Below are 13160 nucleotides of genomic sequence, written 5' to 3'. Positions count from 1 at the left end.
CTGTGCCAGTCTACAGCAGGGCTAATGTAGTACCTCCCTCGTAGCACTGTTGTGAGGAAAAGTCTGTAGCTGCTGCTTAGTCACATGAACATGCCAAATCTGCTCTGCCAGAATGCAGATAAAACTTTTTCCTTTTTGTAACAGTTTAATAGCAGTTGCAATAATCTCAACCCTGACTACATTTTAGAATCACTTTGAGAACTTTTTGAAAAATACATCAATATCCAGGCCCCACCCCAGACCAATTTACTCTGAATCTCTGCAGTTGAGGCCCAGGCCTTAGTATTTTCACACAGGCCCAGGTGATTCTGTCATACCGCCACGGGTGAGAACCACTGGCCAGTTGCAACCAAGAACTGGGTTTATTGGTGGGCAGTAATGCAGTTCCTGCCGGGTGGTGCAGTTGATGCCTCTCGGCACGCTTGTCCACCTGTGGCCTGTCTGAATCTCTGCTGCCTTTGGCAGTCTTGAACCCTTGCCCTTTATTCAGTCTTCTCCCTGATTTCCCAGTCACAGGACAGACTGACTCACTGTGACCCAGAGTTTCACCTCCCTTTCTGGCCATTCCCCAGCATCTGAGTTGGCTCAGGCTCCTATGACAAAATATCTCAAGACTAGGTGCCTTAAACAACAGCCATTTCTTCTCATAGTTGTGGGGGCTGGAAAGTCCAGGATCGAGGAGCCAGCAATTTAGTTCATGGTGAGGACCCTCCTGCTGGCTTGCAGTCTGCTGCTTTCTCACTGAGTCCTCCCTCACACGTGGGAGAGAAAGAGCTCTGGGTCTTCTTCCTCTTCTTGTAAGGATGCTGATCCCATAAGGTCCCATCCTCTGACCTCATTTCAACCTGACGCCCTCCCAGTACCAAGGCCCCACCTCCATATACCAACACATTGGGAGCTAGGGCTTCAACGTAGGAATCTGGGGGAGACACACATTCAGTCCCCAACACCCCATCTGTGAACTTACACCTTGGAGGAGGGTTTCTCTTGCCTTGCCCACAGATAGGTGCCGGTATTCCCTGCAGCTCTCTCTGACTCCTGCTCTTCTCATTCTGTACTCTCACCCTTTATCAGGTGTTGTAGAAGCTGGCAGGATGTGGTGTTAAGGAGTTAGATTAGATTTCTAAGGACAGATCCTTTAGTTGACACTGCTTTCTACGTAAGATCATCAATACATATGTGCTAAATTGAATTGATACAAGTAGCTGTTTGATACTGAGATTGGTTGCTAGGGGAGATTGTAATGATTACTTTTGAAAGAAATACACACTGCTATGTGAACCATTAAATTACCTTCATATCCCTCTAAGCTTCTAAGAAATTAAGTAGATGCCAAATAGAAACTAGAGGTTGATGGTGTTGAATCCACTGAATATAAGGGAGAGAGAATGGAAGGTTCTGCGCTGTAGGAGGCAGAGTACAGAAAAAAAAGAGCACTAGGTTCAAATTCTGCCTCTGCCACTCAGCAGGTCTCTTATTTTAGACAAATTACTTAACATCCTTTTCTTTAACATGTGAAAAGTATCTACCTCATAGGGTTACTGCAAAGTTCAAATTGAATAATGCCTGTTGCCTAGCACGGTGCCAGGCCTGGCACATAAGGAGTGGTTAATAAATGTTAATTCCGCTTTTCTCCTTTCCAGTTGTATTTCATAGATTTGATACTTGGAGTCCCAAGTTCAGTTCAACAAGTATTTATTGGATCCTAGGAATAGAAAAATGACAAAACAGAGGCTCTTCCCTCAAGTTGTTCATAGTCTGACGAGAAGAAAGAACTTACAAACACAATACACATGCAGCGCTGGAGCTCTTGCTGCAGGGAAGAAGCACAGCACAAAGAGAAAGGAGTTCGTGTCCAAGGAGAGGGAAAATGGGGTGAGGGTGCGAGTCAGAGAGGCAATAGCTCTGCATGTGAGCTTTCCAAGCAGATGAGGAAAGGCGTAGGGAATTTCAGGCAGAGGCAGAAATACACGGTGTCTTGTGGACCAGTTCGTCATTGCTGCAGCATAATATGCAGGCTAAGGACTGAAGAGCTGAGGCCAGAGAGCTAGGCAGAGGCCGGGTGACAAGGCTTTGAACACAGTGTTAAAGAGTTTGGACTTTATCCTGTAGGCGCTGGGGTACTTTTTAGGAATTTTAAATGGGTGGGAGAGAGAAGTGGTTAAGTTATGGTTAAGACTGTACATTATTGTTACACAGAAGCAGAACAGGTAATTGCTTGGAGGGCATAAAATTAGAGGATAAAGAAGAGTGGTTTAAGTCTTTTGTAGTAATCCAACACAAGGGCCAAAATAATATAATGGCAGAAGGAATAAGAAGAGCAGAGACATAAGAAAGATATTTGGGAGTAATAATTTCAAGACTTGATTTTTTTTTTTTAATTAGATGTGAGAGGATGGAGACATGACCTCCAGGTTTCTAGCTTAGGTACTCTGAGCACACATGAGACCGAGAATATAGAGGAACGTGGAAGAACGTGAAGGTTTCGTTTTTAAACATGCGGCTGTCTTGTAGGCAGTTGGATTGATAGGTCTGGAACTGGAAGGAGATGGACTGGAATGCGCATAGGGCATCATGAGCATAGAGGTCCTTAAAGTCACAGGAGTAAAGAAAATTGCCTACGAGGAACTGAGAAGAGAAAATGAGGAAAGGGAGCTCCAACATTTAAAGAACAAAGAGAATTTAGGGAAGAAGATGAAGAAGGAAAGGATGAGAATGAGAAAAAGTGAGACAGGAACCCTTTTTGCCATAGAAATGGCAAAAAATACAATGGCTGAAATGTATTGGATTTGACAATAAAGAGAGCGTCGTCCTAGTCCTCCTGTTGGTTTACTGACCGTGATGGGATTTTCCATCTCCAGACTGCAACCTTAATGGTCATCTGCTGGCATACTTGCGGAGGCATGCCTGCAGGGCTCATGGCCTTGGAAGCAGTTCACGCTTGTCCAGAGGGGACCTGTAAAATCTGCATCCATTCTTTTAAAAGGAATAATGATGCCTTTTTGCCTGGGAACAGCCTGAAATCACTTGGGGTTCTTTAAATCCATCCTTTAAAGGTGTTTATCTCCTTGAACACCATTGTGGCATTGAAGGTTCCAGCATAAGTAGGATGTCCCTGCAAACACTTCCCAGATTCTCTGTTGCGGGAAGGTGAATAGTGCTGTTTTAGCCGTTAAACCTGAAGAAATAGACCCAAAGTCTTTAAATCTGTGTTGTGGTTATCTCAAATAAGAGACCTGGCATTTGTATTATGAGTCTATGGGCACATAGTGTTCAGCAATCAGTGGATTTTTTCTGGCTTTTATCCTTAATGCCCAAATTTTAAAAAAATGTTTACAGTATAGGCAACTAGGTAGCACCCTGCTTGGAAGCAGGAACTTAAAAGAGCAGACAGCATACTATATAGTGGAGTGGTTGGTGCTTTAGGGTGCTTTGGGGGCCGCTGAGCGGGGAGTAGACTGAACAGGGGATGGTAGACAAGCAGAATCGGTTCTGGGTCATCCAAAGTTATGTGATCTGATGGTGTTCTAATTTTCTTTTTCTATTAAGTTTCAGATCATTGGTGGTAAAATAGAACAAAATCACTGAACTAAGTCGGGTAACCTAGGTTCTAGTCTGTTCCATTACTGGTCTGGGTGACCTATATCATCTGCAAAATTGAGGATTAGACTAAGTGATTTTTAAAATATCTTTGATGGTGTCATGAGTAAATACTTACCTCCAAACTCATCAAGCTGTATACATTAAATATCTGTAGCTCTTTGTATGTCAATCGATGGTTTAAAATACGTAAGTAAAGTATCTTTGAACTCTTAAATTCTGGACCTCTTTCTCACTAAGAAACAAAGGATTCACCATAGTGGTTCTGTTTCTCTGCAGTTACCCCGGGATTTGGAGAACTCAGTTAAATTTGTGAAATTGATTTTTTAAATAAGATATTTCATTAAAGTTTTAGAATTCCGTAGATCTGGACTATACAGTCATCCTTTATCTGAATTCCAGTTAAGTCCACCATTGCTCACTCTCTGGAAACCCATGGCCGTGTGCACAGAAAGCCACCGAGTGGAGATGGGATTAAAGAATGAGGCAACTCAAAGTCAGGATTCCACATGGGATCTGGTGACGATAATAATGCTCTGGGCTTCTTTATGTGTACTCTCGATCATACCTTGCCAATATGATAGCTACCCTGCATTTTGGTACCTAAAATAATTACATAATAATATATCTAGTAGCTCTAAGCTCAAAATGTATATATTGCTTGGCTGTAAGGCATGTGGATTTTCTCTGTTATTTGCTCTTTACTGAATATACTTTAAAGTAAAAACCAATAATTGTATTCTTTGACGTGGGTGATTTGGCAGATGTACACAGTTCCTCAGTCTTAATGCCTATTTCATGATTGGTGTACTTTTGTAATAATCATATGAGCATTTGTAGTTTAACTTCTTCCAGAAATTTCCATTTGTTGATAAAACTTGGAAGTTTATTTTCATTTGATTTAGTTTCTTTTTTTTCCCCCAGCATACAGCATGCCTCTGCAATGCCATCATTTCTTTGCTGAAAGTTCCTCTTTCATTTCAGAGATATTTTTTCCAGAAACTACAGTCTACAAGTATCAAGGTAATATAGGAAGAATACTGAGGTTAATAGAGATTAAAAACCCAATTACCTTCTGAAGATTAGGTGGGAAATAGCTCTGCCTCAGGGTCTTCCTTCAGTTTTGATAAAACATCTACCCTTTAGTTATAAGCCTTTCCTCCCCTTAATTGAGTAGTTTGGTGAAGGGAATGGGATTTGGGAGTTAAGTCCTTTCCCTTCTTACCTGTCAGTGCCAAATGCAGTGAGACAGACAGTTCGGAACCTGGGGCTGTTCCTTGTCTCCAAGAGTAAATTGAGTGTTTTCATCATAGTTGCCTACAAGGGTCTTAAGCTGAGTCCGTGTCTGATCAGCCTATCTAGGCCCAACATAGAATAAGTCAGACCTCATAAAACAACCAGACCTACCTCCAAAACACTTTTGTCTTTGAATAACAAGCTTTGGGGAGCTAGCAAATTAGTAGAGTTAGTATTTTTAAATAGTTAAACCACTCACAATTCAAAAGCTATTTTTGATTCAAAGAACTGAATTGCTGGGAAAGGGGGAAAATTGTCATTTTTAAGAGATATCCCAGATTATCCATGTCAATAAATGTCTTCAAGTGCACTTTTGCACCCATTGGAATGCTTTTGATGCAAATAACAGAGCATTCCATTTCATAGTGACCTGAGTAATAAGGAAAACTGATTATCTAAGTAGAAAGTCCTAAGGTGGGATAGCTCCAGGGTTGATTAGTTCATTGGCTCAACATTATCAGAAAGATCCCAATTCTTCCATCTTTTCACATAGCAAGATTTGAGCCTTCTGTAATTGAAGTGTATTTGGGATTTTTATTTATTTTTCAAAGAAAAACTAATGAGAACTTAAAATCTCATTTGGTTCATTTGTAGAAATTGACTGATACCAGGCTGAGTTTCAAGTTCATAAACATTTGAATTTAGTCTGTCTAAAATTACCTGAGATCAAAGAGACAACAGCTAGACATGAAAATCTATGCAGTGTATTTCCTTCTCGGCATAGGTCCATTATCCAAGTGCCCTTCTCTAACAGAACTGGGGTTTGGGGGTAAAACACAGTGGTGTTGGAAAGGAAGCATTAGGGATAAAGAACCCTTGACTTTAAAGGTATGTCTGTCTGTCTCGGCAGTCAGGTCATTAGTGGGGTGTGTGTGTATAACATTTCAGCTGATAAGCAGCAATTAGCATAGACATGTTTGTTGGAAGGAAGCTTGTTCTTAGTTGTTAGCATTTATTTTAATGTTGGTGTTCCAGCTTGCTCTGTCACCATCCCCCCGGAACCCTGCAGAGCCCATCGCTGTCCAGAATAACCAGCAGCTGGCGCTGAAGGTAGAGGGAGTGGTTCAGCATGGATCTAAACCAGGACTCTTTCGCAAAATTCAGTCTGTCTGTTTGAATGTTTCTTCCACACTACAGAGTAAATCCGGACAAGACTACAAGGTAATTTAGAAACCAGGCAGAGCTGTGATGCAGATTTTATCAACTCATTAGTAGAAGCTTTCATGGTTAAGCAGGTTGCATTTATACCTCCCAAGGGATCAGATAGGGCCATAAGATAAAAGCAGTACTGGGTTTGAGGGGGCTGATCAACAGCACTTCTCTTACTGCCTGAGCCAGCCGGTAGACAAAGCATCCAGGCAGGCAGAGACCAAAATAGGAGTTATTACTGTTAGGGCTGTGGGGAACCCGAGTTCAGGTGCCTGGCACCCCTGAATTGAATTTTCCCAGCCAACCTCAGCCAAAACACAAGAGCCTCACCCTGGTAAGACTGATGGCAGGGAGCTGTACCCTGGTGTTCAAAGAAGGGAAAGAGAAGGTGCTCAGCTTCCCATGCCTGGATGCCATCCCAAAGCTTACCAATCAGTAGGATTCACCTTCTCCCCGGAGAGCAGTACTGTTACCTAATGAAAGTTCCGTCCACGTGGAAGGAATCATCAGGAGAGGGGAGTAAGTGTCTCCCTGACCCTGCTATTCCCCAAAAGCTCACATCCATTTTTCCCTATTTCAGGTAAGTTTTAGCATTGTCCCCCAAAAGGATTTATAGCATTGATGTACAATGGTCAGATAAAATCTTTCCTTAAGTGTATAACCCTAAGAATTTGCTGCTTTGAGAGATCATGACAGGTTAACCAAAATCATGCTTACTTTGTTAGCCAAAGCTAAGAGTCTGAGGCTGGCTCTGTGAAATACCAATGTTCCACATGTAGAATGTACCTTTCTTTCTTTAGACATCTCTTTCCAGTTCCTTGGTGGTTTTTTCCTAGTAAATGGATAAAGGGAGCAAGTGTACAGTTGTATGAACAGAGTTGCTCAAATGCCCAAATAGGTTGTGCCCAAATGAGGTCCATAGCAAGGAAAGGAGAATCAGTAAAGATATTTAAAAAAAATTTTTAAATTCTCTTTGGTGGTTTTAGGCTAAAAGGCCAAGGGAAGGTCTAGTTTAAGCTAACATCATTACCTTCTTTACTTCAGGAACTTTCTCTCTCTGGCTCTCTACCCACTCTGATAAAGTGCAGCCCTCATTCTCTTCTGTTCCTTTCTCTTGACTTCTATGACACAAAGCATGGCGCCTTATGTAGCCTTACGTAGCAAATATTGGGTGAATGATGAAAAAAAATCATTTACTATATTTAGAGTACAACTGTTAATGTTTGGGTGATCTCTGTTTTCCCGAAGATGATAATGAGAATTTGCATAGTTAACTTATCCCTTTCTGCAACTCTCTCCACCTTGAACTTGAAGAATAGTAACCATGATTCTCTTTGTTCCTTCTATATAATGATTTTTAATGTTAAGAAAAGGAAAAATCAAAACAAAAAGTACTGGTCTTCTGCTCGATGACTTACCTCTTGAGAGACCTTGATTAGAGTTAGAAAGCTAATATAATAAGCAGTGTAGTATCTGATGGCTTTGTAATTTGCATGCAGGGAGTTTTCAGCTTAAAATAGACATCCATCCAGGCAATCAGGCTGCCCATCTCTGGTCCTTTTAAGGAAGTTCTTGTTTAGTAGGCATATTCTTTAGAGAAATGAAAACTCCTCAAAAGTTGAACCTGCAAACAAACAACAAAAAAAGAATCTATAAACAATTCTAAGATCTTGAATTGGCTGATGACCTCATTTCACTAATGTTATAGGTAAATAAATGTCTCTGGAAAACTGACCTCAAGATAACTGGTCATTGAGGCACAAAGCTTTGGGCATGTTTTTATAATTAATTATACAACAGAAACACATATGTAATTAAAGAGCAATCAGTCCAGTATTCATTAAAATGACCTTTATGCATTTGCCTGACACACTTTATCTTGGGTACATCTGAGGGAAACCAGCAGGTGTAACTCTGTTCTTTGGAGGACAAAGGCATGAGTGTCTGGCTAAATAAATGAACAAGCCCATAAATCTGTATGTCATCTTGTCAATCTGAGCACGATATTGATTAATAAGCGAGCAATGTACAACTTCTAAAGTTAATTTATTAAAGGAGGGAGGAATCACTGCATTGCGTGAGTAATAGAAAACTAGACTAGCTAGGAGGAAAAAAACCTAATTTATATTTCCTTAGTGGCACATTCTTTTTCACTCTCTTAGATTTTAAACTTTCTGAAATAGGTGGTTACACCCTGTCCCTTCAGAATATCTTTTCACAGACTAAAGAACAGTGGGAATTATAAGTGGGTCTGGTAAGCAAGTGTAGGGAAGAAAATTCCTCTTTTACTGTTTTAGGGTCTCCAGCTGAGCCTGAGATTAAACTGACATTAGGCAGATTAACAGGAGAAAAGCATGCATGTTTTATTATTAGAATTTTGCATGTACATGGGAGTCTTCACAGGAAAATGCAGACCCAAAGAAGTGACCAGTGCAGAAAGCTTATATGACTTTTAGGCAAAGAAATGAGAAATTTGTGAAAAAATAAGACAAACAAATTTGTAAAGAAATAAGAACTAAGATAAATTTACTGCTGGGGCAATAAACTGTGGGGAAGTGACTGGGGGATACATAGGAGCAGGGGAGGCTAGGAGGAGATAAGGATTATTTTATAAGCTAAATTTCTACAGGTCCTTGCAACATCAGCCCTGTCTCTGGTGATAAGGTTGTTCTCCTCTTGGTACAGAGAGGGCACTTCTCTCATGGGAGATTTTATGGCCTGTTTTAGGTAAAAATGGGGAGGTCAGAGAGTCCTTCGTGCATTTGCATGGGGTGGCATGTCCAGAACCTCCTTCACAAGGAAGAAAGGCCAGCATGAAAGAGTCTTTCTTCAAAAGAGTCAAAAAAAGCTCTGGGGCCTCATTCTGCTCATAGTGAAGCAGCAGTATTCCTTAGAGAACAGGAGTGTGGGCTCTGGAGTTGGCCTGCCCAGGTTCAGAAGCCACCTCCACCACTCGTTAGCTGTGTGACCTTGGAGAAATTACTTTATCTCCCTGCTTCAGTCTCCTCATCTATAAAGCAAGGATAATACCGGTACCTAAAACTTCTTGGTTGTTGCAAGGATTAAAATAAGCATGTAGTCCAGGGCCTAGCTCACAGTAAGCACTGTGAATGTTAGCTATTGTTAACATTCGTTTCATTCCAGATACCACTCGACAATATGACCAATGAGATGGAGCAGAGAGTCGAACCTCATAATGATTACTTCAGCACCCAATTCCTGTTGAACTTTGCCATTCTTGGAACGCACAACATTACAGTGGAATCGTCAGTGAAAGATGCCAATGGTATCGTCTGGAAGACTGGTCCCAGAACTACCATATTTGTTAAATCCCTGGAAGACCCTTATTCCCAGCAAATGCGCCTACAGCAGCAGCAGGCCCAGCAGCCTTTACAGCAGCAACGAAACGCCTACTCACGGTTTTAGCCACATGATGAGTGTGCGACGACTTCGCAGGTTGATCACATGGGCAAAAATAATTTGCTTTTGCGTATGGATTGAGACATGAAAGTTATCATGTGGAGTCCATTTATTCATTGGTCTGTATAATGTAATATTCTGGGGGGAAAAATTTTTTTTCAAGTTGAGTTTGAGAAATGATTGGGTTCCTAGCCAGAAAGATTCTTCTTCGTTTCTTCTTAGGCCAAGTCTTTTATCTCATATTTACCATTTTCATTGTCTTATTGGTTTTTCTGCTGTGGAGCCTTTCCTTTTTCTTTCAAGAAGTCATGGTGGGGAACACTGAATTAGTAAATATGACTTGCTTCTCTCCCAGAATACATCACCTGCTGCCCGGCACAGACCTCTGATTCTGAGTAGGTGTTGGGAGGTTCTGACCAGTAGGTGCGGAGTTTACCTGTGGTTGTAGAAGCTAAGTCCTCCCATAGATGGACTTGAGAGTGTCCCCTGAAATAGCCAGTCTTCTGGATTATGAGAGTATGAAGTCTAGCAGAATTAAAATATTCTGCTCTGTTTTTTTAATACTGCTCTAGTATTTCAAGAGATACTTACCTCTCTCTTCTGTGCTAAAGCAGTCTTACTGTTTTAGTATTTAATTGACCCAAAAGCAGCTAACAATTACAAAGACTGGAGATGTGTAATTTGTTTTTTCTAATATGTGTGTGATTATGTGTAGTATACCTTGTATATTGTTTCTAAAAGTGAAAAAAAATCACATTTAATACCTTATTAGTGTTTTAAGTTAAAGGGCAAAGCTTTTCCTCTGCTTGGTTTCTTCTTGGCAAGTTACGTTCATGCTAGATTTGATTGCCTTGAAAAAACTTTCTCTTTATCACACAACCTCAGTTAGTTGGGATTCTCAGGGAATAGAAGTTTTCTGGTTAGGCAGAAACCCCTTTTTTCTATTTCAATACTGGTTGAAAACAGTTATAAAATTTAATAGTAATATACATTCTTGTCTTAACACAGTATACTAGGTATAACATAAGTGTTCTTTCTTGACTTGGGATCATTCAGTGCTTTGGGATCATGATTTCTAAACATCAGGGATCATATGGTTGCCAATACTGATGACATGGGGTTAGAAGCTGCTCCTGTACGATACAACAGGGCACATTCCTGGGAAGTTGCCTTTTTAAATAAATCTCTCAGTTTTTTTGTTTGTGTGTTGCCTTTTTCTCTTTAAAGTTGACATTGGCTCAAAGAAGGGATAGAGTGTAAGGGAAAAAATGAGTTGTTTCTTTCTGATCATGTGGCCTCTAAAGGTGAGAAATCATTGGCAACTCACATCCCTCTAAGATCACTTGACTCCATGAGCTTTTGTCCCAGCACAACACAGTCTACTGCCAACCGCCAGAACACTGTCATAAAACTTGTATAAATATACAAGGTCCGCTGTGGATGACATCGCTTTAAATGCAGCCCAGTTGTCCCCAGTGCATGATGTGCACCATGGTGCAACATCTGGGAGCATGAGCCTCAGGAAGAATTGCCAGGTGGTGTGGCAGGACCCCTTGTCCTTTTACCAGGTGTGGAAAGGGTGGAATCAAGAGAGTCTGGGTTCCACCTTTGGCTCTGATGATGAGTTTGTTCTGTGAGCTGGGGCAAGTCACTTCATCTCTGTAAATTTCTGTTTCCTTGTCTGTAATAAGACTGAGTTTTGTTATCAGGTGACAAAGAATAAAAGACCAAAAAAAAAAGTTTCTTAAATTGGGAGAAAAAAAGTTTTTTTTAATTTAGTGGCTATTTTCAGAATAAAATTTTACATCAGGTTTCTGGAACTATTTCAAGGCAGAATTCTCCAGAAAAACAAACACGGTAAGCCGCCAATTCACCAGTTCCCTTTGAGACCTTCCCAAATTTCATGTTCTTAAAAGAAAGACTTAGTTATATTAGTAGCTATAGCTATAAACTGTGTGCTGTAGAGCCTAAAAACAAATCCAGTAGTTGTATGAATTCTGTGAGGCAAAAAAGGCTGTTTTACCTCAGTTTGTCCATTAGATCCAAGATTGGAACTCTGCTGTATATTTAGTGTAATATCTGCTGAGTTTTTGACCTGGACTGTTAAACAATTATTTGAGGTGGGAGGAAACTTTATAATTTCATCACTACACTAATGAATGAAAAAAAATACTCAAGGGAAGATACAGAAAAGATAGACATACTGATTATGAAGTGAGCATGTTCCCTGAATTTAGACATGAGTAATAAAGGGCACTGGCTGATTGATCTTAGGAAGATGGCAAATTTTTCTCAATGTGTAGTGACTTACTTTGTGGTAACCTCGTGGCTAAAAGCACAGCCTCAAGCCACACTGTCCAGGTCCAATTCCTCACTCTAACTTTGTGACCTAGGACAAGCTGCTTAATCGCTCTGGGCCTCAGTTTCCTTATTCCTAAAACCAGGAAGCATAATAGTGCTTCATGAGGTAGTTGTGAGGATTAAGTGACAGATAGTCTTCAATTAGGATGGTTCGACCTAACAATTTTTTGACTTTCCGATGGTGTGAAAGCGATACCCACTCTAGATACCATACTTCAAATTTTGAATTTGAATCATTTCCCAGGCTAGCCATATGTGATCCATGTCTCTCTTATGATGCCGGGCAGGGCAGTGAGCCACAGCTCCCTATCAGCCATGTGGTCACGAGGATAAACAGTACACATATAGGGGAGAGCCTAGTAAACATAATATTCGTCATGTAAGTGTAGATCAGTGATACCAAAAAAAAAAGGGGGGGCAGTTCCTGTGTGGTAACCTCCAGTGAGTTCTACACAAGAGTATAAAGGGCATATAAAAGTGTAGGCAAAGGGTCTGTTTGTGTTTCTACAGAGGATCAAAGCCTAATTTGGCTACCCCGAAAATGAACTAAAGATACGATAAGAAAAAGAACTTCCAACATCTGCACTCTCTGGAAGACTCATGCCAGAAGATGATCATCAAAAAACCCCAACAAAGATCCACGCACTGCTACAGCTGTAGATGCACTCATCCCACCAGTTCCTGGACTTGCCATGGGAATGAGGAAGGAGATATCTAAGCTGGCCTGTGCATACAGTAAAACAACAAATTTGACTGGATCTATACTGTTGGAACTCAATCAAGAATTAGGAGAAGTGCAAATTGTAGCGCTCCAAAATCTTACAACTACAGACTATTTACTGTTAAAAGAACATAAGGGATGTGAACATTCCCCAGGAATGGGTTGTTTTAATTTATCTGATTTCTCTCAGACTGTTCAAGTTCAGTTGGACAATATCCACCATATCATAGATAAGTTTTCACAAATGCCTAAGGTGCCTAACTGGTTTTCTTGGTTTCACTGGAGATGGCTGGTAATTACAGGTATGCTTTGGTTATGTAACTATACTCCTATTATGTTAAAGTATGTGCGCAATTTAAGTAGTAGCTTAAAACCTATACATGCTGAAGTTACTCTACAAGAAGATATGTCAAAGAAATAATCTTCCCATGTTTTCTGCTGCCTGCTACTTCTATAGCTTTTCTTCGTCCTTCCTAATTACAACCCTTAAATAGAATTCGTGCCTCATATCAAATTTACCGAGTATCATAATTCTTCCAAGTGGTAAAGATACCTCAAGACAAATGCTGGGCATAGAAGCTACAGGGCATAAATATGCAAAGAAGTAAAAAGC

General features: G+C 40.5%; 1 protein-coding gene across 2 annotated transcripts in view; it reads left to right on the top strand.

Moving 5' to 3' along the window:
• The window catches only part of INTS7 (integrator complex subunit 7), a 96601-nt gene extending 84150 nt beyond the window's left edge, over nt 1–12451 (top strand). The window contains exons 18-21 of one of the 2 annotated variants that reach the window (XR_008999395.1): nt 4525–4623; nt 5872–6057; nt 9190–11322; nt 12071–12446. Coding sequence is in view for 1 of the 2 variants with exons in the window: in XM_057507995.1 (XP_057363978.1) it covers nt 4525–4623; nt 5872–6057; nt 9190–9471 (567 nt within the window). In the remaining variant the exon portion in view is untranslated. Of the gene's footprint in view, nt 1–4524; nt 4624–5871; nt 6058–9189 lie in introns of both variants that reach the window. The other variant, XM_057507995.1, reaches the window with a different exon arrangement.
• Nucleotides 12452–13160: the final 709 nt, after the last annotated feature.

This window comes from Manis pentadactyla, chromosome 9, assembly GCF_030020395.1.
Source record: "Manis pentadactyla isolate mManPen7 chromosome 9, mManPen7.hap1, whole genome shotgun sequence".
Taxonomy (NCBI): Eukaryota; Metazoa; Chordata; class Mammalia; order Pholidota; family Manidae; genus Manis; species Manis pentadactyla.
This window is presented reverse-complemented; position numbering and strand designations above follow the sequence as displayed.